Source organism: Erythrolamprus reginae, chromosome 1 (genome assembly GCF_031021105.1).
Source record: "Erythrolamprus reginae isolate rEryReg1 chromosome 1, rEryReg1.hap1, whole genome shotgun sequence".
In the NCBI taxonomy this organism is placed as follows: domain Eukaryota; kingdom Metazoa; phylum Chordata; class Lepidosauria; order Squamata; family Dipsadidae; genus Erythrolamprus; species Erythrolamprus reginae.
The window spans coordinates 331,747,739-331,775,052 of record NC_091950.1 but is presented as its reverse complement, the minus strand read 5'-3'; the positions used below and the strand labels follow the sequence as shown (position 1 = coordinate 331,775,052).

Genomic DNA, 27,314 nt, shown 5'->3' with positions numbered 1-27,314 from the left:
AAAAAAAACACTCATAGTAAGAACCCCTCAAATGGGGAAAAGTCATTTAATCACAAGTTTCAGATCTGCATGACAAATTATTCAATCTACAGGGTCTCAAATTTTCATTTTGGGTCATATAGACCCAAGCATAGTAGCAGGGTTAAATTGCTGAGAATAATAAAAATGGTCATTCGGTATTTCAGCAGAAAACTAAGTAAAGAAGTTGTCTTAAATAATATGCAAGGAGGAATCTGCCTCTGAAAATTTTAGGAAGATTTTAGACTATTCCCTAAACAACATAATTGATGGAATTGATTGTTCATTCGCATAAAACTTCTCTGATGATGGGAATTTGGTTACATGTCCTCTTTTACCTTCTTCTATCATTTTGCTTTTAACTAATGGTCTGTCCTCTTCTCCTACCTCATTCTTACTCTCCTCTGCAGTGACAGGGTGGCCCGGCATTATTACTACTGCCATCTGAGGGAACAAGTGTTGAAGTCACGATGCACCAACAAAGAAGAAATCTACTTCCTACTTGCTGCTTATGGTCTGCAGGTTGACCTTGGTGACTACAAAGATAACGTCCATGGAGAGAACTATTTTGAACCTCAGACCTATTTCCCTCAATGGGTGAGTCAGGAAATGAAGCTAAACCATTGGGGCCTTGTGAGTTCAAAGAAACTTAAGAATCTTTCTTCTTTTGCACTTTCTTTGCATTACTGCTTCCACCTTTGGCTGGACAAGATACAAGTAATCTGAATTCATCCTGCAACTGATGCTGGTCACAGCTTTGTGGGATGAGCCACTCAAATGTGCTTTTTCTTATGGCAGCTCTGGAGTTCTCCCAGAGTCTCTGCTTACAGATGTTCAATAGATAGATCCAATATTATTATCTTTTTTTTTTTTACTGTGGGCACACTGGCACACATTAAAAATGAAATTATTGCCTGCTCTCAAAAAACATAGATATATATAATATCCATATACATATGCTGTATACCAGTGATGGCAAAACATTTTTCCTCGAGTCCCAAAAGCACGCATGTGCAAGAGATACTGCACATGCACAAGTGATAGTGCATAATTCAATGCCCCCACACGTCCTGCCATCCTGTGCATTCATGCATAACCCCCCCTCACTGCCCTGTCCTCATGCATGCACTCACAACCATCCCACGGTCCCCCATGCATGTGTACATGACACCCCCCACTCTCCCGCACCCCCTTGAAGCATCTGGAGGCCAGAAATTCTAGTGGGCCCGATAGGCCTGTGTTTTTGCCTTCCCCAGGCTTCAGAAGCTTTCTAGGAACCTGGAGAAAGCAAAAATGTCCTCCCAGAGTCTCTGCATGAGCCTCGTATTACTTGACATCCAAAACGGGCTGGATGGAGACTCCTGGGAGAGGAGGGGTGGCATGAGCTGGCCCAGCCAAAAATCAGCTGGCCAGCATGCTTGTGCGTGCTGGAGCTGAGCTTGGGCAACTGCTCACGTGCTTGCAGATATAGCTCCATGTGCCACCTGTGGCACACATGCTATAGGTTCGTTATCATGGCTATATACATATGGTGCATATCTACCTACCTACCTACATACATGCATGCATGCATATCATTGTCCATCTTGAATACATATCGGAAAGAAGAATCTTGAGAGTTCACAAGGTTGATATTATATGGAACAAAACTGTGACTGAATCTGGATGTTCTGCTTCAGAAGATGTTTGAAATGAAAAATATCATTAGCAATAGCATTTTGACTTACATACCACTTCATTGTGCTTTTACAGCCCTCTCTAAGCAGTTTACAGAATCAGCATATTGCCCCCAACAATTTGGATGGAAGACCGAGTCAACCATGAGCCTGTGGTGAGATTTGAACTGCTTAACCACAGCTAGCGGTTAGCTGAAGTAGCTAACACTGTGCCTCTCCAGGGATGGGGGATGGCACTGAGGAAGAAGATTGTATAGAATTAACCTTTTTCCTAACCAGTAACCTTCTTCAATCTTCAGCCCTTCCTGAAAATTTCCCATTCAATAAGGGGACACATAGAATTCTCCTGAAGCAAATACTTCACTGGCCATAACCTGTTCTCTGGAACTTTGTGAAAAATAGGCTGAACCCCCAGAAATACATCCCTGAGGGATCAGGAGGGAATTTTATATCAAGAAGGGATGGTTTAAATATTATGCATACACACATCTTACTAGTACAGTGCTTCAGTCTCATCCAACCACGGTTTTCTCTCCTGTGGATATTCTCTATTGAGAGTAACATTAACCTAGGTCAGAGGTCTTCAAACTTGGCAATGTTAAGACTTGTGGACTTCAACTCCCAGAATTCTGCAGCCAGAATAGCTGGCTGGAGAATTCTGGAAGTTGAAGTCCACAAGTCTTAAAGTTGCCAAGTTTAGGGACCTTGTCAATGATGTGGGAAAGGAGTAGCATTGATCTGTTCTGTTGGAGTAGCATTGGTCTGTTCTTAGAGCCAGTTTTGGTACTAGCAACCACCTAGAATTCAAACCTCATTGTTCTTATCTTATTATTTGCCTGCTAGCAGACAAGTAGGTAATTTACTACCCGAAAGGAACTTGGCATCCAGTGTGATGTGTCTCTCCCTAACCCCTCACCCCACACCCCTGGGTATAGCAGTGAGATTATGCCTATAATACTTCTCCGTTGATGCCAAGGTTCAGGATTGTTTCAGCATGCAGTAAAGAATTGTCGTCATGGTCGTAGCTGTCGGGGAAGAGGCCAAAAAGCAGCAAGCAAACAAGCAATTTTGTTTGGAAATCTGGTTCCTAAACCCTTGGTGCTGAGCTGATGAGCTAAGAAAGATCAGGCCCCCAGGCAGCCTGATAATTAACACTGTGTGAAATTTGATGAGGCACACAAAGAACAGACATACCATAGCCGCCTAAGGGATCCTCCCTCTAATTAAGAGGATATTCGGGAGGAATTCCAAGGTAGATCTTAAGGGCTTTTTAAAGGTCAGACAGTGATTAGGCAGAAGAATGCTAGCATAGTTGGTCTCTGTTATAAAGGCCCCCTAAATCCATACTAGCTCCCTAACAAACATGAACATACATAGGCAAACTGCTAAAAATTGCTAGAGTCCGGGTCACCCACAGAGAGACAAAGCTGATCACGTTGGAAGAAAGATCTCTAGTTGAAAGATAAGTATATATTGAGTATATACAGTATTATAAAGATAATCCATATATTGAGAAGTGTCTAGGTGACTTGTAAAACTGCCAGGTGAGGTCAATGAGTCTTGTGAGATTTCTGGCCCACCTTTACTCCAGGAGTTTAATGTAGCATAGATAAAAATTTCTTCCTCTCTTTTAAGAATATCCCTGCATTTAATCCCTTTAATTGGGGGAGGGGGATATGCGGAGATTACTTCCACTTTGATTGGTTGATCCACTTTTCTGCAAGCAAAATGACAAGGAGGCCCTGATTTGCCGATTAGGAGGGGCCTATTGCTTTGCTTCACTGAATTGCTTTGAAGGTGTGTTTGCTCAGACTTCTGATGAATCGAAGAACTCCTTTGAACTCCTACATAAACCTACTTCTTAAACCTTCTTAGATTACCTGTACTCTCTTACAGAGAATCCAACTGTCATAGAAACCAACAGGCAGGAGAATGGTCTTTTGGCTTCTCACACACTGAAAAGCTAAGAAGCTGTTGATTTAAATCTAGGGTGATGGTCCCACCAAAATGCCTTAATATACCCGGGGCATTCTGAGCTCCTTCTACATCCCTCCAGTCAAGTTTGCTGACATTAGGTCAATTATCATTTATAACCATTTTGATGAGATAACAAAAACCTAGAAATAAACTTAAATTAAACTTCCCCAATTCAGGCACCCTCCAGGTGCGCAGATTTCAATCACCAAAATTCAATTAGCATGGCCATTGTTCAGTATTTGGATGACTGCAATACACACACTTGAAAGGTCCCTGTGTAGTGAAGTCTGAAGAGAATAGTCCATTAACAAAAATTTGCTTTGAAGAGAAAAGTTTTTACATGCAATTTTATTGTGCTGCAGTCGGACATAAAAACTAACATCTGCTGAACTTCTCTCCAGTTCAGGTTAAAATTTACATTACTTAAATTTACATTATTTTGAAAATCACAAATATACCTACCCCAAATATTTTTATTATTATTTATTGAGCAGTTTTACCATGTACGTAAAGAGAAACAAAGTTAGAAAGTTTTTATCACAGATGTAATAATAATATAATAATAATAGTTAACTCCTTTAGAGAAATAATAATAGCGAACTCATTTAGAGAAAGATGTGTGCATATTTGTATTTATTTTAACTTGTTTTTTATGCATTTGAATACAGCACTTCACATTGTTTGGAATTCAACATGCTGTATAGTTTAATTCTTTTTCACATTAAAAATAAGAAATCAGTTAAATACATAAAAACCTTAATGCTCCAAGAAAACTGTAGATCAGTGGTTCTCAACTTTTCTAATGACGCTACTCCTTAATACAGTTCCTCATGTTGTGGTGACCCCCAACCATAAGTCTAATGCCAATTCTCCCAATAAAGCTTTAAGCTGATTGGAAAGAAGTTCAGAGGGACAGCCTCATTGTAAACGTCTGATTGGTTGGATTGTAAAACTATGTTCCAAGGCGCTAGAATAGAAGTGTTAGTTTATTTTATTTTATTTATTTATTTATTAGATTTGTATGCTGCCCCTCTCCAAAGACTCGGGGCGGCTAACAACAATATAAAAAGATAATGTAAACAAATCTAATATTAAAAATGATCTAAAAAACCCCAATTTAAATAACCACTCAAACATACAAGCATACCATGTATAAATTCTATAAGCCTAGGGGGAAGGGAAATTTCAATTTCCCCATGCCTGACGACAGAGTTCCTAATACCATGGGAAATTTGTCTTTTCGCATGGTCTTAGACAACCCCTGTGAATCGGTTGTTCCACCCCCAAAGGGGTCCCAACCCCCAGGTTGAGAACCACTGTTGTAGACTAATGTATTTTGGGAAATATATGTTTACAAAATTAAAGAGATTGTAATGAAGGCATTGGGCAGGCCTCCTTGAGTATGTTCCAAGGCTCTCTATTTGATAAAGAAGGGCCAAGGGTCACAAATTCTTTGCTCTGAATGCAGTTCAAAATTTGGCTGTCACCCCTCTGATGGAAATATCAAAACACACATGGCACATATTTTCATATGTGGTGGACATGCGGAAAAGCAAAAAAAATGATTCAAATTAGTAAAATAATTGAAGAAATAATAAAAGATTGTATGTATTGGAAACAGGAAATTTATTTATTAGGAATTATAACGAGTAATTATGCGAAAGAAATATATTATTTAATAATGCATATAATGACAATGGCCAGAATCAACAAAATGGAAACATAACATTTTTTTTAAAAAAAATGTTTTTAGTAGAAATTTAGATTTGTTATAAACTGTTTTTTCCACTTTGTTGTGAGCCGCCCCGAGTCTGCGGAGAGGGGCGGCATACAAATCTAAATAAAGAAAGATAAAGAAAGATAACGACACACCAAATGATGAAATCATAAGGAAAATTTTAGACTGTGCAGAGATGGATAAGATGAGAAAGGAATTACAAGATAAAGAGGAATCCGAATATTATTTAAGATGGAACATATTTTATGAATGGTTAAAGAACAAGGATAATGAATTACAGATTGTGTAAATTCTAATTACTATTTGTATATAGATATAAACAATAAAACAAAAAAGAAGATAAAACAAATGGGTATATATAGAAGAGCGTACAATAATTATATCATTACATCAATATATTATGATACTTGTATTATATAGGTGTATGAGATATGTGTATGAATTTTGATAAACTGATCTTCAACTGCAACAATGATAGGAACTAAGTTTCCTAACATTGTTTGTTTAATAATAATAATAATTTAATAATAATTTATTAGATTTGTATGCCACTTCTCTCTGAGGACTCGGGGTGCCTCACAACAACAATAACAATACAGTACAAATCTAATGGTTAAAACTAAAATTAAAAACCCACCAGCATTAAAAAACAATTGATACTACAGAATCATACCATACTCAAGTCTTACTAGTCAGAAGGGGGCGCATTAATCCCCCCATGCCTGGCGACATAAATGGGTCTTCAGAGTCTTGTGGAAAGTGAGGAGGGTGGGGGCAGTTTGAATCTCCGAGGGGAGTTGATTCCAGAGGGTCGGGGCCACCACAGAGAAGGCTCTTCCCCTAGGACCCGCCAGACGACATTGTTTAGTCGACAGGACCCAGAGAAGGCCAACTCTGTGGGACCTAATCAGCCGCTGGGATTCGTTTGTATGTTATGTCATGTTTTTTGTATATAATAATAATAATAATTTTTTAAAAAGAACTTCTGAGACAGGTTACTTTTAGCTTAATATGAATAGCGTTGACTTTTCCAGGTCCCGCCTGCCAAACAATGTGAGTTGGCAGAGCCACGGGGAAGAGCCTTCTCTGTAGAACCAACTGCCTCCTGAGATTTGCACTATCCCTGGCCTACTGGCCTTCCAGAAAGCCATTAAGACCTGGCTTTTCCAGCAGGCCTGGGACCATGAATGACTAAATATTTGAATGTTATTAATAGGGTTATTGAACTGTTTCTTATATTTTATTCTGACGCTGTAATTTTTATATTGTTTTTATATGTTGTTAGCCACTCAGAGTCCATTGGAATTGGGCGGCATACGAATCTTGTTAAACAATTAAACAATCTTGTGTTGAATTTTAGCTGCCTTCTCCTGTCAGTTTTTTGAAGGGAAACTGATTGTGTTTTCTTTCCCCTTCGGATAGATAATTGCAAAACGGGGGAGTGATTACATCCTGAAGCATGCACCAGAGATGCACCGAGAACAGAAAGGGCTGACAACCAGAGAAGCAATTCTGAAGTATGTCAAGGAGTCGTGTCTTCTGGAAGACGTCCCTGTCCACTTCTACAGATTGCATAAGGTGCAATAAGAGGCCTTTCCCCACCCCCCACAAGCTTTATAATAGGGGTGTCTAACCATGGCAACTTTAAGATTTGTTTACTTCAATTGGCAGAATTATCCAATCAGCCATGCTGGCTGAGGAATTCTGGGAGTTGAAGTCTGTGAGTTTTAAAAGTTGCCATGGTTGGACATCCCTGCTTATAATATTCTGCCTGCCAATAGATCTTGTTTGAACTCCTATCCTAGATGTATTTGGAAAGAGCTGTACCTGACAGATGATGATTCAGTAGCAGGGCTTTGCACCTCTCTAGAATACTCAGTAAAAGAAAGCTCGCTTTTTGTCAACCTTCTACCTTCATCTGTTCTCATATTTCCTTTTCTTTTAAGATATTTGTGGATTTTGCCTGACGTAAACTAAAAGTGCTAAAAACTGGCAAGATCTAACATGCCTCATGCCCAAGTATGCAACAGGTTGAAAATTTGTTGTTTTAATACTTGGATTCCTGCTTAACTTGAAATACTGGAGTTAGTGAGGGAGTGAGTAAGTGATTATGATGATGTATGTGCCGTTCCTCCCCCACCCCCAAGATGTTGATATTTGGACAAACTGTATTTATTTCTCTTTCACTATTGCTTTTGGTGGCGGTGGTGTTGAAGAAGAAAAAGAAGAAAGAAGGATAATTGTTTGTGAAGTAGGCATAGATTTCAAACTAAGATTTCAAAACAACATTTGTTAAACTGCTGATACCTTCACAAGAAGCTCTTTCATAATCAGTGTAATTGGATAAAAGAGAAATCTGGAATTACTACTTGGGAGTTGCACCAGTCAAAACCTAATCTTTAAACTGTTAATTCCCTAATTCGTAGCTCCTGTTTATCATGGGTGGATGCTGCCTAGCAGTGAAACCAAGGTGGAGAACAAAAGACTTCCATGCATCCTGCTGAGGGATTTTCTTAGAGATCTTGTGATGGTCTTGGCTAATCCTTTGGAGCTGGACTTGTCTGATTATTGGCTACAACCTGTGTTTGCCTTTTTAAAAACAATGCTCTTCTCACTCCATCTCCCATTTCATCAGTCCTGAAATGACTGGAAAAGTTTGATGCAAGTGGCCCTTTAGGCAGAAAAATAATGGTGTGTGTGTGTATTATGTTGTTTCCATCTCAAACTTCTCAGTGCTGGAAAGAAGTGTTTTGCATTGCTGGGGAGGAAATCTGAAAGGGCTTTTCTTGATCATTTGTTTTTCCTACAGAGAAAGGACCCAGCATAAACTGTTCAGTAACATTAGTACTTTTTCACTAGTTGATTTTTTTAAAGAAAATTCTTAAAAATCAATGAAATGTCCAGCTCCATTCTCAAATGCTATTGCAAAAAGTCTTGCTATCCTGCATCTCCTTAAAATGGTCGAGTAAACCATCTTTTAGTTTAGAACCAGCAACAGAAAATAACAGTCCTGGACTTAGCTTGTATTCACATGCGCTGCATTCACAGAGCACATACCACAAGGTATTAAAGCACAAATTAATCTGTTTTGCGTGAGAAGGCAAGGCATGAAACAGCTACTGGGACTCCAACTAGCATTAATGTCAAGTGTGCAAATGGAATTGCTGGGTCTTTTCCTGATTTGGTTGAAAGCATTGCATGAATACAACCACAGGAGTGGGGCGGCATACAAATCTAATAAATAAATAAACCTCTAGAACAGGGGTATCAAACTTGCCTGATCACAGCATTGCCACATGCCATATTGCAACGCCCCCCCCCACCTTTGCTAAATCGGGTGTGGGCGTGGCCAGCTTGTGACGCAGCGGCCCATAGGCCGGGAGTTTGATACCCCTGCTCAGCAAGGTAGATCTTACCAGGAAGCAGGGCCAAGAGCGATAATGTACGTTGAGATAACTGTTGCCATAGGAATTTTAGCTTGGAAACAACTTTAAAAATTGAAAGTGGAAACTTGAGCAGAGCTTGTAACCTCCCTCTAGCAGATGCAGTCACTCCCAATTTAGTTCAACATGTTCCCACATGTCCACATCTTCTGTAGGCAGGCAGCTAAAAACTTCTGAGTCTTCAAGGTCAGCTCTTTACATAGAATATTTGAGAGGTTACTAAAGCATGGATGAATGTAACAAAATCTTATTTTCCAAAGGAGTGTCTTGCTTATGGAAGAGAAATGTTGCTTATGGGAGATAACCTTGACCATAGTTCTAGCCTGCAACTGTGTCAGGCTGACAATCACTATAGGCTGTGACTGTCTTTTGGTGGGTAATAGCATCTTCGCTAATTCTCAAGGAAGTGAAGATGCAGAATTCCTTGTCATGCTGAATCTCTCTTTCTTCTCAGGATAAGAAGGAGGATCGTCCCACAATCATCCTTGGTTTGACGCTTAAAGGGATACACATCTATCAGGTAAGAACATCCATTGCATTGGAATGCAGATTTCCCTTCAGGTATATAAGATCTCACTTTATTAAGCTTGACCTTAATGCTTCCATGGCCTGCACTGGTTGTCAATTAGTTTCCAGACACAATTCAAAGTGTTGATAATGACCTATAAAGCCCTACATGGCATCGGACCAGAATACCTCCAGGACTGCCTTCTGCCGCACGAATCCCAGCGGCCGATTAGGTCCCACAGAGTTGGCCTTCTCCAGGTCCCGTTGATTAAACAATATCATCTACCTGGACCTAGATTCATACAATCTTATTGTGGCTGGATCTACAAGTGTGTCTATTGATCATGGCCCCAGGCTTTCCGGCACAGCCAGGTCTTAAGGGTTTTCCAGAAAGCCAGTAGGGTGGGGGCAGTACAGATCTCAGGAATAGTTGGTTCCAGAGAGCCAGTGCTGCCACAGAGAAGGCCCTCCCCTGCGGCCCTGCTAACCAACATTGCTTAGCTGACAGGACCCGGAGAAGGCCAACCCTGCGGGCTCTAGTTGGTCGCTGGGAGTTATTGCGGCAGAGTAACTTTGAGTCAGTGTTTCTCGCTCAGCCCAACTCCCAGCCCAGCTCAATTCACAGGGGTTTTTGTTGTGGGGAAAATAGGAGGAGGAAGTTATGTTGCATATGTTCTCTGCCTTGAATAAAAATAATAAAGGTGTGATATAAATAAATAAAATTGGTGTTAATTCTTCAGTCTAGTCACAAGTACTCGTGTTACTTTCTTCATCATCAGTGAGATTGTAATAGAAAATGGTTTTAAGATTTGGACATTAAGAGTATTTGGGATTTTATCACTGTTTGATTAATTTTATTAATTATTATTAGACAATAAGCAATAAGCCAGAAATTTTCTATAGATGTTTTGCTCATCTGTTTCACTAAAAAGTATATATGATATTAACTGTGTATTTTAATTAAAAAAAATTATTCTACATTAACTTACAGTATTATTCTAAATAATTTTGATTACATAGTTGAAGTACTGTATATTTCCAAATTATATATTTGAATTTAATCAGGTGGTTATATGGCAAACCTTAAATACAACAAAATAAAAATAAGCTTTTTTAAACCTCATCTAAGACTTGTTCCTGACTAGATTATTTTTTAATATATTTTATCCTTAGTAAATCACATAAACAATTGCACAATCTGTTATATCCAACCATATTCTGCTAATATGACTTGAGGTTAAACATTAATGTACAGTATCACCATTAAAAGATTTAAATTTATTTGATTAGTTCAAAAAGGAATGTGAGATGAGGTTTTCACATTAATAGACACTCCGCAAATGTGATAATTACTGTATGTTGGATACTTTCAAACATGTGTTAAGCACTGGATTATTACATATGCATCTTGAAAGAAAAGATCAAAGGAATTTCAATCAAGTATCTTTTGTATAGTTATAAATTAAATCTATAAAAACAGGGAAAGTCTCTGGTTCAGATAGATTTCTAATGGACATTTTAATTGAAATTTTGGCTTCAATATTGTTGATAGTATATAATGAAGTTAATGCCATCAGAACATTTCTTTCCTCATTTTACTGAGGCTTACATTCTGAATTTCATTTTAACATTAGGTAAAGAACTGGTATTCAATGTTCTTGTTAAAATGTTGACAATAACTTTAGCATAGAGATTTCAAAACTACATTTCCTTCTGTAGTTCACCCTGCATGATCCAGCTTTACAAAAGTAAAGCAAACCTACAATAATATTAAATTATTAGTAGATAATTTTAGAAATTCAACATAAATATGTAATTGTGGCACTTTTTTAAGATGCAGAAATATCCTTTAAAATTGCAGGGATCAAATTTTAGAATCATATTTTTTTGGGGGGGTGAATGAATTCTCATATGTTTAACATTGTTACAGGAAATAAACCATGTTCGTCAACTGCTTTATGATTTTCCCTGGTCGTATATTGGGAAAGTTGCATTTTTGGTAAGTGTTAAATATGACAGTTTAAAACCCACTTTTAGTTTAAATCATGTTATTTGTTAAAAGCTTGAAACAGATAAAAATAAATTAAATATAAAATATATTTGTATGAACATACATGAATCCGCATGCATATGTGTGTCTATTCTAAAACAAATAGATAAAATGTAATTTAACCTGTAGTCCTGCAGTCCTTTATTCACGAAACCAGGAATTAATTCAAGTGAATTAAGTGAGCTTCTATATAGAATTGCAATGATAGTGTATTAAAATAAAATAAATTGTAGTAGCAATGCCAAAAGGGGGCAGTGAATACATAGGAGAAGAAAAGAAACCTTCATAAACATATAAGTTGAAATGAAAATGGTCCCAATTTTTGGTGAAAATATTTACAGACCCCTCACATCCTGGACATAAATTGTTTCAACTCCTACCCTCAAAACATTGTTTTAGAGCACTGTATACCAAGACAACTAGACACAATAAACTTTTTTTTTCTGAACGCCATCACTCTGCTACGCAAACAATTCCTTCACCACTGTCAAACTATTAACTAAGGCCGCATTACTATTACTATTAGTCTTCTCATCGCTCATAACACCCATCTCCTCCCACTTATGATTGCATGACTGTAATTTGTTGCTTCTATCTTTAAAATTTATATTACTATTGGTTGTTTCCTAATTGCTTAGTTGAACCCTGTGACAATCATTAAGTGTTGTACCTCATGATTCTTGACAAATGTATATTTTCTTTTATGTACACTGAGAGCATCTGCACCAAAGACAAATTCTTCATCTGTCCAATCACACTTGGCCAAAAAAGAATTCTATTCTATTCTATTCACCCTTGAAAAAGGCTTGAATTTAGCAAAAAAACAAAAAAAAAATCCCCAGAAAATAGTGCAAAGATACAGCCTCAACCCATCAAAATTTCTTTACCTATTTGTGTGCCAATGTGTTGCTTTTTTAACTGAGGTGGCGCAGCAGGTAGAGTGCAGTATGGTAGGCCACTAAAACTGACTGTAGATCTGCAGATCAGCGGTTCAAATCTCATCACGGTTCAAGGTTGACTTAGACTTTCATCCTTCTGAGATGGGTAAAATGAGGACCCGGATTGTGGGGCAATATGCTGGCTCTGTTAAAAAGTGCTATTGCTAACATGTTATAAGCTGCCCTGATTCTAAGGAGAAGAGCAGCATTAAAAAAAATTGAATAAATAAACATAAATAAAAACCTTAAAAGATCTTGACATCTGAAGATGTTGGGACCGAGGTGATAACCTTACTGATAGGAAGCAGTCATAATTCAAAAGAAAATGCTTGAATTGTCTGTAGAAGTTCACTCCATCAAATTCACTTCACTTCATCATAGTGAAACATAGAAACATAGAAACATAGAAGTCTGACGGCAGAAAAAGACCTCATGGTCCATCTAGTCTGCCCTTATACTATTTTCTGTATTTTATCTTAGGATGGATATATGTTTATCCCAGGCATGTTTAAATTCAGTTACTATGGATTTATCTACCACGTCTGCTGGAAGTTTGTTCCAAGGATCTACTACTCTTTCAGTAAAATAATATTTTCTCATGTTGCTTTTGATCTTTCCCCCAACTAACTTCAGATTGTGTCCCCTTGTTCTTGTGTTCACTTTCCTATTAAAAACACTTCCCTCCTGAACCTTATTTAACCCTTTAATATATTTAAATGTTTCGATCATGTCCCCCCTTTTCCTTCTGTCCTCCAGACTATACAGATTGAGTTCATTAAGTCTTTCCTGATACGTTTTATGCTTAAGACCTTCCACCATTCCACCAAGGACATTCTTTTTATCCACAGATTCTATGACTCATTCCAGCGTCCTTCAAAGACTTACATTTTTGCTTCCCTCTTCTCTCTCATCTTTTTTCTTTCTTTTTTTTAATTTAGGGGAAAAAATTTGTGATCCAGCCAGATGGCTTGCCTTCTGCCCGTAAGTTGGTTTACTACACAGGCTGCCCCTTCCGTTCTCGCCATTTGCTACAGCTGCTCAGCAACAGTCACCGGCTGTTTCTTAATATCCAGCCTATAGTCAAACAGATCCAGACAATGGAAGATGCAGAAGGTATATGAAAATGATACTGCCAATAAAAAAAATATTTTTAAAAAAATGATACCTGATTAAGGCTTTTGTTGGTGGGTGGGTTGGTTGAAATTGTAAATATTTATTTGGTGAGCCAAATACACCATTTGACCCATTTTGAGTGAAGCAGGATCAAAATCAAGGATTGACAATGTTAGAGAAACCTGCCAAAGTTTGTATTCTATCAATTGACTTTCAATGACACCTGTAACGACTGCTAATCATTATTACCTTTTTCTGGTTTGCTTGTTTGGAGCAAAAAACGGCAGATGTTGAGATGAAAGAAGAAAAAGTTTTCCGACCCAGTTTTGCATTTTATTCTTCATTTATGTGTTTAAACTAAGCTAAGGGGCCCCTCCAATTATCACAAACTCTGAGCAGCTTACATACCCAATATTCATAAAACAGATGATATCAATGAATAATTACCCACCAATAAATCAGAATTTCCATCTCTAGTCTGAGGAACATAATTCTACATTACACAGATATCCTACTGTAAGAAAGAGCAGCCTCATGGTCTTCCTCCATTGTTTCTATGGATGACTTCTCTATAGGTGGGACCCAATGAGACCCTATTCTTCCTGATCTTATTGGATAGGCAGATCCCATGGAAAGTAGGTGGTCTCAAGACGTGTGTGCTCCAGCGTAGGGTTATATTATTCAGTGGACATTTTTTTTTGTTAGTCATGTCATGTCTGATTCAACACAACCCCATGGACAATGTTCCTCTAGGCCTTCCTATCCTACCATCCCCTGGAGTCCATTTAAGCTCAGTGGACATTAAACAACTGCAAAACAAGCCTAAAATTAGCACACACACCCAAAATATCACATTTTACATTTTACATGCATGTTGGTAGGGATGCATTCACACTGTTTCCAATTTTTCCTCTGTAAGAATGTCCATTTTTTTATTAATTTCAATACGTGGAATAATTCCAATGCAAAAGAAGTATGGTTGAATGAAGAGCCAGGAAAACTGCTATGTGGCACAATAGCACTTAGACTTATATAATGCTTTACGGTTCTTTACAACTCTCTCTAAGCAGTTTACAGAGTCAGTATATTGCCCCCCAAAATTTGGCTCCTCATTTTACTTGTCTTGGAAGCGTGAAAGCGTCAACCTTAAGCCTGGTGAGATATGAACTTCCAAATCACAGGCAGCTAGCAGGCAGCAGAAGTAGCCTGCAGTACTGCACTCTAACCAATGCACCACCGCAGCTCCTGGAACAATGCTAGAACAGAGACATATCACAAATAGCAATAGCACTTAGACTTATATACTGCTTCACAGTGCTTTACAGCCCTGTCTAAGTGGTTTACAGAGTCAGCATATTACCCTCAACAATCTGGGTCCTCATTTTTACCCATCTTGGAAGGATGGAAGGCTGAGTCAGCCTTGAGCCTGGTGAGACTCAGACTGCCAAATTGCAGTCAGTGGCAGTCAGCAGAAGTAGCTTGCAATTTATTTATTTATTTATTGGATTTGTATGCCGCCTCTCTCCGAGGACTCAGAGCGGCTCCCATCAAACAATACAGTCTACAAATCCAATGTTAAAAAGCAGAATAATTAAGAAACCCTTATTAAGAACAATCACACAATTCAACATACCATACATAAAGCGGGGCAGCCGGGGGAATCACTTTCCCCCTGCCTGGCGACATAGGTGGGTTTTCAGTAGTTTACGGAAGGCAAGGAGGGTGGGGGCGGTCCTGATCTCTGGGGAGAGTTCCAGAGGGCCGAGGCCGCCACAGAGAAGGCTATTCCCCTGGGTCCCACCAAACAACATTGTTTTGTTGACGGAACCTGGAGAAGGCCGACTCTGTGGGACCTAATCGGTCACTGGGATTCGTGCAGCAATACTACACGCTAACAACTGCGGCACCACGACAAATGCTATATATGATAATTATAGTGCTTTTCAAAAAAATAATTAGTTCTTGGTTGCTAGGTTTTATTTCTCATTTTCCTGTAATATTTTTGGTATTGTGTGGCTGTAATTTTTTTTTCAATATAATAACTTTAATGGTTATGTAAAATTCAGTATATTTCTTTTTCACATTTTTTAAAATATTTTTTTTATTTTTTTCTCCACCTATCTCATATTTACAGCTCAATACATATACTATAATAATAAATATTATTACAAACATATTAATACAAACATTAATTGCTTTGGCTTCAAGGTCTTATTATTATTATCATCTGCCAGTCGGTTCTTTGGTTATCTCTTCACTTTTTCACACTTTTCTTTATCTCCCCCTCCACTCTTCCAGAGAAAAAGAGGTATCGAGAATCCTACATCAGTGATACTTTGGAGATAGATTTTGATTCATCAGATAAACATTCGCACGACAGTGGGAGCAGCAGAGAACGTGAGAGTAACAACCGCCTATCTCGACAGTCTACTGACAGCCATGGCAGTTCACACACCTCTGGCATTGATGCTGACTCAAGACACCACATCTCCATGGAGATGTCTGTGGATGAACCCTTTGCAATGGATCCAATCCATCTGAAGGAGCAGTCCTACAGTTCCAACATCAGTTATAGTAGCTCTGGAATTGATAGCAACAGCAAAGAGAAAGCCGAAAACGACTTGCACGATGATGGTAAGCTGTGAAAGGACATAATCATTGGTATGGTAGCTGTTTTGTCTAATAGCAATAGCATTTAGCATTTAGACTTATATACCTCTTATATAGAATCACTAGTAGCCATTTTGTCTCCAAGGCAAGATGGAAACTGGAAAAATGGCTGGCAGGTGGGTTTAGAAAAAGGCAGCATTCTTGATAACTCTGCTTATGTTGTGTCTAGAGGTGGAATTGACTGTGGATGAGCCAGACACTTTACCTGCAGATGAATCTCTTTTTGAAGAAATGATCCATGAGGAATCTATCGATTGTCAGGCAAAAGATGATATTTGGTGCCAAGGTAGGATGGCATTGTTGTTGTGAGCCATCCCGAGTCTTCGGAGAGGGGCGGCATACAAATCTAATAAAAATTATTATTATTATTATTATTATTATTATTATTATTATTATTATTATTATTATTATTATTATTATTTGCATGGTTCTTCTTCATGTTTCGGTCTTGCTTCCTGTTAGTAAAATGTTGATATTTCTTAACTCTTAACTAAAACAAGCTGGATTATCTGTTATTCAGATGAGATCAATTTTATGTAAAAGATTTCAGTTCTACTCTTTCGCTGAACTGGATGGATTCATATGTAAAGGGTAAGGAAAGACATATGTGGGCAAGTTTATTTGTCCATTGTTGATTAAGGTGCAAGGCTAACATTTTGTGTGGTCTGGATTTCATAAAGAATAAATTCATCAGTTTCTCTAAACAGTGGGGTCCCTAAATTACTAAATGAACCATTAGCATATTCAGCACTTTTTATGCATCTTAGAAACTTAAAGTCACTTTATTTATTCGATTTTTTTATGCTGCCCTTCTCCTTAGACTCAGGGCGGCTTACAACATATTAGCAATAGCACTTTTTAACAGAGCCAGCATATTGCCGGGTCTTCAATTTAAATCTATAATATGTTTTGCTTTCTCTATAACTTGCCTTACAAGATTTTATTAAATATTTATATGCATTTACCTGAGAGTACTAGTGTACCATAGCGTATTAGATAGCTCTAAGACTGGATGTGTTAACTGGCGAGCAGCATACCATTATGACTGACCAGCAGGTGTAAATTATATTGGTAGGAGGGCAAAAGGTTTGGATGACAAATTTAAGGTTATTTTATCATCCCTTTTCTTCAGGAAGTAATCTAAATTCATATTACTGGAAGATTTGTCTTTTGGACTGAAGTTTTTTTTAAAAAATAGATACAAACTCTTATCTATATATATGCATACCTTTGAAATCAATGCATCCAGTTCCTACTAAAACCAAGCATAGTTGGCCCATGTATTGACATACTCAAGCTTTGAATCAGGTTTGCACTTAATGAGACATATACAAACTCTAGTGCTATGATGTTCCTCTGCAAACAATAAGTCTTGAAATTCTGGTTCACTTGCTTATAATTTTAGGATCTTATCCTGGCAGCCCAGAGTTTATCATGCATTGAATTGAGTCTTTTCTTTTGATTACAATTGTATTGATTTTCTATATTGAGAGGTGGCTCCAACTCTGTCTCTGGAAGTTGCAGAACCTGTCTCCATTTTCAACAGTCACCAACTATCCTGGTTTCCTCTCTGCCCTTCACAGATAAGAACCCCCTATCTCTGGTACATGTCACCGTAATAAAGGTCAAAGGCCAGAGTGTGGACTCGCTTAATCAGGTAAGATCATGGTTCGTTAAAGAGTGCAATTAAATCTCATTTCATTTCATTTCTCTTCTGCTCTGTCCAGGAACTTTGAGTCCTCTGTGAATCCACCAGAATGCCACCATCACAAAATTTTGCCACAACAGTGGATGGCAGAGTGCTGAGAAATGAAATCTTTTCCCCCTACCTTTTTTTCTCCAGTGTGCATTTAAATTAAAACAGCATGTTTTGAATCAACTATTTGGAAGGGGCGGGGGGATCCAAATCTCAACCCCAGTATTTTTGCCGAAATTCATACATTGCCCATTCATGCATCATCATTTCATTCTATTGTTCCTGACTGGCCGCCAGAAATCGTACTTTTAAAATTCCCTAGCTACAGAAGAATTGCTCATAAAATGTAGAGGTTTTTAAATGCCGCCAGCTGACAAAAGGAATCAGCTAGTCTTATATGGGAGGAAATCTGGATTTGTGACACATCTATTTCTACACCTAAAAACCTAATGTAATGTATTCTAGAAACTGGATATGATCCCAAACAAAGAATTCATAGAAAATCTTAGTTTTTGGATTTAGTTTCCAAAGGGAGGATCCTGTGAAATGCCTAAGCAATAATAATCTGGCCTGAATAGAGATGAAAATATACTTTCAACTTTTCACTGTAATGTTAATGTTGCTACTGCATGGTTGAAAAAACTGAACATGTTTGTAGGATTTGCTATTTATTCTCAGTTTATTGGGGGAGCTCAAAGGGCTCAGTGAAGAATGTTTCCCAAGTTTCATTTCCTAGCATACCTGAGCAACAAAGATATGAAAGTGAAGTCAAGTTCAGCTTAGCAAAGGCAAAAAAATTATTAATTTTCCTAGAATCAATAATCCTAGGTACTGTATTTTTGGAGTATAAGAAGCATCTTTTTCCCTCCTAAAAGAGAGTAAAAATTTGGGTGCGTCTTATACACTGAATGTAGCCCCAGAGGCTGAAAACAGCCTGTGAAACCTCCATTTTAGAGACTTTTTTTCCCAGCCTCTGAAACCTCCATTTGAGAGGCTGTGGTGGGGCTACATTCAGGGTATAAGACGCACCCAAAATTTTTACTCTCTTTTAGGAGAGAAAAAGCTGGGAGGAACTATAACAGAGGCTTCAGAGGCTGAAAAAAAGCCTCTAAAACAGAGATTTGACAGGCTGGAAAAATGCCTCTGAAATGGAGGTTCCACAGGCTAGAAAAATGCCTCTGAAACAGAGGATTCACAGGCTGGAAAAGCAAGACCCAGAGCTCACTACCAACGAATCTGTTGCTAAAGTTCACCCCTGGGAACAGCTGATTGAAGGTATTCAGAGAGGCTATCCATCCCCAATCAGTTTTTTTCTTATTTTCCTCCCAAAAAACTAAGGTGCATCTTATACTCCGGTGCATCTTATAGCCTGAAAAATATGGTAGTTTAGTTCATTCTCTTTAAATTGTGAAACGTCAAACATGGTAGTTTAGTTCATTCTCTTTAAATTGTGAAACGTCAAACATTAAATGATGACTGTGTAACACTGAATTTGTTTAGCTGGGTAGACACAGCTTAACCTGAGATTATACATAATGGTTTTACTGTAGAATGGGAGTTAAACATGCAGTTAAGACTATGGTCTTGTAGCACATTTCGATAAATGTAATAAAATGCTGCATATCTCTTCAGTTGAATTATAAAAGTACTCAAATTTGGTAGAGCATGTCCAGATATTTATGAACATAAAGTATAACCTAGTTACCATTAAGGGCTTGGAGTTCTCTTGATTGAAGGCTTCTCAGTGTTAATATCTTCAGTCATTGCCTTGCATGTATGTGGGAAGAAAGGACAACCTATTTAGTCCTCACTGACAAAAATAACATCCTATGCAGTTCATGAAAAATAAAGGATTTGAATTGAGGTCTTCTCAGTCATAGCCCATTATTCAAGATATCTAAATTTCTTTATGTGCTGGATCTGAATACAAAATGATATTTTAGCTGACCCATTCCTTTTTTTAAAATTGTTGTCCTTGCCATCTCCATTATATTTATAACATTGTGAAAATCTTGTATACACATTGAAATGCAATATTGTCACAACCCCAGACTATCCAAAAGGAATGAAAAGAAAAGCAAACATTAGAATAGCTTCTTCCTTAACTGTGTTGGTCTCTCCTGTGCGCGGAAATTCTATTTGCTACAGTTTCATAAATAACCTGCAGAAATGAAAGTTCATATATTTTGGAATTCTGTCTCTCAGACCTTTTTTAAACAGTTGATATTTATTTGACCCCTTTTGTAAACTGTCCACCTTACCAAACTTTATTATTTGGATTTAAATAAAAAAAGTAGAACATTTTAGCAGAACAACTAAATCTTAGTATTTACTGTTCAAATCAGATCACATAATAATATATAATACAATACAATATTAACAATATATGAATAAAAACATTAAATCAGTAATAAAGTGCATGCATGTGATTTGCTAAATCTGTTCCTTTATTCTTTCAATTTAGATTAACATTTAGTTTAGTGTATATATCAGTGAGAACGGAGCTTAGAATGTAGCCATTGAGCACTGAGTAACTTCATAATAGCTTCATAGCTTTTTTCATTGAGGCAAGTTTCACAATGCTGGTAATATTGGATGAGAGGGATATTGGGGCAACTTGCATAAACAAACTTATTTTGGAAGTCCTGTTTGCTGAATGCGGAATGTTTAAAAAGATTCTTTAATTGGCAGATTGCCCTACCCAAAGCAGCAAAGTCCCCAGAGCAGCACAGCCAAAGTCTAGATGACGTCCGTCTCCGCAAATGTCAACATCCACCCCTGAGTACCATGTTGTCTTCGGATACCTCTCACAGTTACACATTTGGTTCTGCCTTAGAGGATAAACTCGCCAGCTACGGATGTGTGTATTCAACAGCCGATTGTAAAACTAAGTCAGCCCTCTATGGAAAGAGGTCCATGAACTGCTTGTCTTTGGATCTCTTGGGAGAAGATCAGTTCCCAGAAGAATTTGTGGTGTAAATTTTTGGACCATCTTTTTCAGAACATCTGCCAAACAATCAAAGTACTACTGTTGGAACAATTTGTAACTAGGAAATACAGCTGGCGAAGGACCACAAATAGTGGATGTCCAACCTAAAAGTCTTCCCCGAGTGTGGTGCCTCAGACACTTTTTCTTCACCTGGTTGTACTATGTATAATTTAGGGGGCATTTCTGTTTTCCTGAAAGCAGTCTATTGCCAGCAGTTATCTACTATGCCAAAGCTTGTGAGTTCCATCATCCTTGGCTTCATCATGATAGAATATGCATTGTTTTTATAAACTTTTCTCCTTTTTGTTGTTGTTAAATTCTTGACTCTCCTTCCAACTTTTTTTTAAATTATAAACCTTTTTTTCCTATTTTCAATGTGAATAAATCAATCTGGGTGGGATAAACTGTTTTTCAGCCTTTGCCTCTTCTTGTTTTATTTACTTCTATATAGAGGTGTCTCTGTTTGTTAGAAGCAACTAACGTGCAGTAATGTTTTTAGGGGCCTGATATGTGTAATAGATGTAAGAAACACAAACAATTTACAAACAAATGTTGTCCCTTTTTAGTAACTGGCTGGAAAGTTCTACATTTTTGGTATAAAGGGTACTCAGAACTAGATCAAAATTATCCCCGTTTGAAGGATAATACATTTCAGTGTTGATGGCTTATTGATTTGGGATGAGGTGCACTTTTTATATGATGATTATTCTCAGTATGTCTGGCTGAGGAATTTGGGGAGTTGAAGTCCACAAGTCTTAAAGTGCCCGAGGTTGGAGACTCTTGCTCTAGATCAGTGATGGCGAACCTTTTTTCCCTCGGGTACCAAAAGAGTCTTCGGAGAGGGGTGGCATATAAATCCAATCAATCAATAAAATAAAATAATAAAATAAAATAAAATAAAAAAATGTGCTATCATGCACGTATGAGTGCCCATACCCATAATTCAATACCTGGGGAGGGTGAAAACAGCTTCCTCCACCCCTCCGAAGCTAGAAACTGCCTGTCTCCTAACTTCTGGAGGGCCCAGTAGGCACATGTTTCACCCTCCCCAGGCTCCAGGGAAGCACCATCCTCATCCCCCTGGAAGCTCTCTAGAAGCCAAAAATGCCCTCCCAGGGCCTCTATACAAGCCAAAACCCAGCTGGCCGGCACACACATGCATGTTAGAGGTGAGCTAGGGCAACGGCTCACGTGCCAGCAGATATGGCTGTGTGTGCCACCTGTGGCATCTGTGTCATAGGCTCACCATCACTGCTTGAAATGGAAGAAAACGCACTGTGTTTAGTGAATCTCTTAACTACTCATTCTTTCAAAACGTTGGCTTGCTAATGCTTGATTCATTTCAAGCATGATGTTGCCATATCTTTCGTGAGTTATTATACATGAGCATGTGTTTCTTTTGAGAGACATTTCGATGCTCCTTAAACCGTACCATCTATCTGTGATGAGCTGATAGCATCATGCCAGCCGGTCTGTTCTGAATCTTTTCAGAAATTGGGAGTTGGGAAATAGGGCTGGAGACTGCTCTTTCCTCCCTCAGTGGCCCCTTATATTAATGCTGTGTCATAAAACATTGTCATTCCAAAGATGGGGTTGGAAGGGCAATGGGGCCACTTATAGGAATATCTTGGCAGTCAACCTATTCTGGAAAAAGAAAAATAGGCTCTTGTCCTCATTTTTCCTATATTCCCATATGTTTCCAATCTCCTCTCTAATTGGTAGAATTAATCTCCTTAAAGCAATAAGATGATTTTCTCTAAGTTCACCATTTTAAAAAAATCATAGAATTGAAGGGAACATTTCAGTTTGTAGGTGTGCGCAAGTTATAATAGACTTCATCACTATTGCCCCAATTTTTATTCTCCTTTAGCATTTTTGAAGAAATATATATTTGACTCTGAATCTCTATGGACCACGTTAGATGCCCATCACTCAGATTAAAAAAAAAATCTCGCTCCGCTCCCCCTTTTGGGAAAACTGCCACATTGGTTAAAAGGCTACTTTACAACCACAGCCACAGTCCACACCAGACTTCCCACATGAAATTTAAAAACAAAAACATTAAAATTATATAAATGCCATTTCAGCAAATTGTAAGTTTTCATTCTGAATAATGAAGAAATGGATGACCAAGAACCACAGAATCATAAGGCTGGAAGAAGCATACGTTATACAGGTGGTATGTGCTTGATAGTTTTAGAATTTTCCTTTTAATTCTTTCAATGAAAATGATCTTCTCTCAAAGGTAGTTGTATTTTGAGAGACAATCTGAGATGGTCAGTTTGGCAATGTAGATGGGCAATGTGGACAATGTGTAGACGATATTAGAGTTGGTTCTCAACTTACAACTTTTCCTTTAGTGACCGTTCAGAGTTACAGTGGCACTGGAAAAAATGACTTAGAACCATTTTTCACTCTTGTAAGCATTGCTGCATTGTCATGGTCAGGTGATCAAAATTTGGTTGCTTGGCACTATGATTGTTGCAATGTCCCAGGGTCGTGTGATCAATTTTTGCGACTTTCTGACAAGGAAAGTCAATGGAGAAGCCAGATTCCCTGTACAATCCTGCTGATTCACTTAACAACTGTGGCAAGAAAGGTTGTATAATGGGGCAAAACTAACTACCCTGCGTAGCCACAAAAATTTTGGGCTCAATTGTGCTCATAAGTCAAGAACTACCTGCATTCAATCAGAGGAGGAAATCCATCCATCCATCCATTTATTCATTCATTCATGCATGCATGCATGCATTCATTCATTCATTCATTCATTCATTCATCCATTCATTCAAAAGCTGACATTATTTTATTTTCATGATTTCACATTTAAAAGAACTTGTTCCTTGTTTGGCCATTGTTTTAGAGACCTTTCCTTAGTTAAACAGAAAAACAGAATTGACAAAAAAAATATTGGCTGTAGGAGCGACCTCTGATTTTCCATCAGTTTCCCCCTTGAATTTCCTTGCGAGTTTCTCCCACTTCCCTTTCCTTCATTTTCAGCGGTCAGGTAAGTAGTGGCTGATGGGTGTGTGAGTGAGTAGTTGCCAGACTGCCTGTGAAACTGTCACCAATGTTGAAAATGGTCACATAACAGCAGCAGCAGCCAGTAACACTGAAGCAGCCATAACTACTACTACTACTTATTATTATTATTATTATTATTATTATTATTATTATTATTATTATTTCAACCCTTCAGGAGTCATGGGTTTCAGATTATGGACACATTCTGTAAATTAGCCCATTTGAAGCACCTTGGTTCAAAAATTGTTGCTCTTTTATACGCCCGGGTAAAAGGCATGACAGCAAGAATTTTAGTACACAGATGAACAGCATAAAACTTTAAGCCTTTTCTACCACAAAATTCTCTTGCACAGAGAAGGATTCTGTGATGCCCAGTTAAAGCAGTAACTCAGCTGCACCAACAACTCAAAATATTTTTTTTGCAACAATACTTTTATTGTATCTGCATGATTATAAATGATACCAACTTTCACATTTGTGCATGGAAAAAAAATCACTGCCAATCTCTTTCTTTACGTGCTACCACATTACAAAAAGGCTGTGATATATCTGCTGTATAAGTAGTGCCATTATTTTTTGGAATGAAAAATGTGCAGCGTGTCCAGATTTTGGCTTGATTTCCCGCAAGAGATATGAGGAGATGAGCAGGGCAAAAGAGGAATATCAAAACCACAGGCAATATAAGGATGAGTTCTTGTGGAGAACCATGAGATTCAGTAGTAAGTTTAATAGTATTTCCAGGTGCCATTATTTAATATTTTATTGTTTTCTGTCAAACTCATAACATGGTTTTATTTATGGCTAGACTGTGCCCCCAGAATCTTTAAAGCTTTGGAAAGGAAATGAGAATCGGGTTCAACTGATGTGAAGCCTTAATGAAAACACTCTTATCACGCAACTTTTTTTGATCCAAGAGTTACAACCTGTATTTCTAATTTCAATCCTGAGATTCTACTTTATGTGCAGCTTAACTGATTGTATGGGATTTGTGTTTTAAAATGCTTTATAGTCTATAGAAGATAGAAAATCCAGCTGTCTCAACTGAATAATATTTATGACATCTCCCTCTTTTATATCCAATGTTTTCCTTTTCATGAAAGGAAATATCTTCTATTTAAAAAAAAAACCTCCACACCAGTCATCTATTTACATAATAAAAGGTAGCCAAAACTATACAAATGTGTGCTACTACAGAAAAACAATGGGGGGGGGAAGGTCTCGGCACTCCAAAGGAATATTTGCCTGCCAACCTGTTTGGTTTTATTTATTTTATTTATTTATTTTGTCAAGAACGTATTTGTAATATACATAGATATAACATTGTTTATATATATAAGATGGGTACTGATAAGAGGGAACAATTGGACAGGGACGGTAAGCATGCTGGTTTACTTATGCATGCTCCTTACTGACCTGTTAGGAATCAGGTGAGGTCAACAGTGGATGGTCTAAGAGCAAAGTTTTGGGGGTTTGGTGGGTTTGGTGACAAAACCAGAGTCAGGTAGTGAGTTCCAGGCATTAACCACTCTAGCTACAGTCATATTTCCTACAGTTAAATTAGGGGTGGTTCACTTTGAGATTGCATCTGTTGTGTACTCATGTATTGTTGTGGTTAAAGCTGAAGTAGTCATTGACAGGTAGGACATTGTAGCAGATAATTTTATGAGCTATGCTTAGGTCATGCCTAAGGCAACGTAAGTTTTCTAAGTCCAGGATTTCAAGTCTGGTTGCGTAAGGTATTCTGTTGTGAGTAGAGGAGTGGAGAGCTCTTCTAGAAAAGTATCTCTGGACATTTTCTAATGTATTTATGACCAATATGCGGTGTGGGTTCCAGACAGATGAGCTATATTCAAGGGTTGGTATGACAAATGTTTTGTATGCTCTGGTTAGTAGTGTGATATTACCGGAGAAGAAGCTATATAAGATGAGGTTAAAAACTCTTGAAACCTTTTTAATGATGTTGTTGCAGTGGGCTTTGGCACTTAGGTCATTTGATATGAGTATTCCAAGATCTTTGACAGAGTGAGGTCTTATTTATTCAGTTGTATTTGGTGTTCTGATTCTTTTTGCCAATGTGCAGGATAGAGCATTGATTGATTGAGATTTGGAGTTGCCAGATGTTTGACCATTCTGACACAGTCAAGGTCTTTTTGGAGGGTAGGAGTGTTGTTGGTGGTGTTGAAGAGTTTTACATCATCGGCGAAGAAAGTGCAGTAATGTGTAATGTGATCGCAAAGGTCATTTATATAAAGTATAAAGAGTGTTGGTCCTAGCATTGGCATACACTGCTGTTAACAATAATGGGATTAGATAGAATGTTCCCTATTTTGACCACTTGTTGTCTGTTTGACAGGAACGCAATTATCCAGTCATGTAGGGGTACAGAGATGCCATAGGATTTCAGTTTGAGAAGTAATTTATCATGAACCACTGAGTTGAAGGCTTTACAGAAGTCTATATAAATTGTGTCTATTGTTTTGTTTTGCTCTGGTCAAGTTTTAAGGTCCATATGTTTTTGCAGCGTAGTAGTTGTAGATTGCAGGATAATTTTTTCCTAAAACTGAATTACCTGTGTTTTGCTCACCTCATCAGAAATGGAATGGCTCCAAATAGGAAATACAATGCTAGAGAGGGGAAAAAAAGAAGGTGATATAAGTTCTGGAAACTCAATTTGTGGGGGAAAGCAGATACTGTCTGGGAAAGAGGAGAGGAAACAAGGTACATGCTTAAAAATAATGAAAATAGGGAGATGTCAAAATTATAACGTGAAACAAAGCAGACATCTCTGAGTTTCTGCTGAATGTATTAGCTGCTGAACAGTATATTTCAGGGATAGTTCAAATAAAAATACTCAAATGTGAATTTCTATAAATGCAAAGACATGTCTTTGTTCAAGCTACAAAAACACCCAAACCTAAGCACATCGGCAGTTCTGATCCACTAATTAGGCTCTCTTTTTGCCTGAAAACAATTAGAAAAATTCATTTTATTGCTCTTCTTGTAACTTTACTGTAGTATGTAATAAAAAGAAAAAAAACCCCTAGTATATAATAATTGTAATTCTGTTCCTCTAAAACAGTAACCCCAAACCTTTTGGGCACTAGGACCAGTTCTCTGGAGAGAGGTTGGGTGGACTGGAGGGGGCGTGGTTTCGTGTGCTGCCTGCATCCCACGGATGGGGCATTGCTTGTTTGCAATGGTTCTGGCATGTCGCGGGCCAATCGCGGTCCACATACTGGAGGTTGGGCACCCCTGCTTTAAAACACACAGAACCTTTTTTGATAAAATGGATGCTGATAACTTAAAAATAATTCATTTTTCAGAAAGCACACAGTAACCTTTTAATAATAGCTACTCAGACCCCCTTCTCAGAGGTTTTCTTCTCCATGCTATTCTTTGACATCTTCATTTCCTGAAACTTTTGAGAAACCAACAGATTGTGCAGACTGCATGATCTTTCTTTATAGGTTGGCTG

General features: G+C 37.9%; 1 protein-coding gene across 6 annotated transcripts in view; it reads left to right on the top strand.

Moving 5' to 3' along the window:
• FRMD1 (FERM domain containing 1) overlaps positions 1-21,224 on the top strand; it is a 56,783-nt gene extending 35,559 nt beyond the window's left edge. For all 6 annotated transcript variants that reach the window (XM_070733880.1, XM_070733884.1, XM_070733881.1 and 3 more), the window contains exons 6-14: positions 429-615; positions 6,832-6,987; positions 9,307-9,372; positions 11,290-11,358; positions 13,286-13,460; positions 15,759-16,094; positions 16,300-16,416; positions 17,714-17,787; positions 20,518-21,224. In XM_070733880.1, coding sequence (XP_070589981.1) covers positions 429-615; positions 6,832-6,987; positions 9,307-9,372; positions 11,290-11,358; positions 13,286-13,460; positions 15,759-16,094; positions 16,300-16,416; positions 17,714-17,787; positions 20,518-20,805 — 1,468 coding nt within the window. In that variant the 3' untranslated portion in view covers positions 20,806-21,224. The remainder of the gene's footprint in view (positions 1-428; positions 616-6,831; positions 6,988-9,306; positions 9,373-11,289; positions 11,359-13,285; positions 13,461-15,758; positions 16,095-16,299; positions 16,417-17,713; positions 17,788-20,517) is intronic.
• Positions 21,225-27,314: the final 6,090 nt, after the last annotated feature.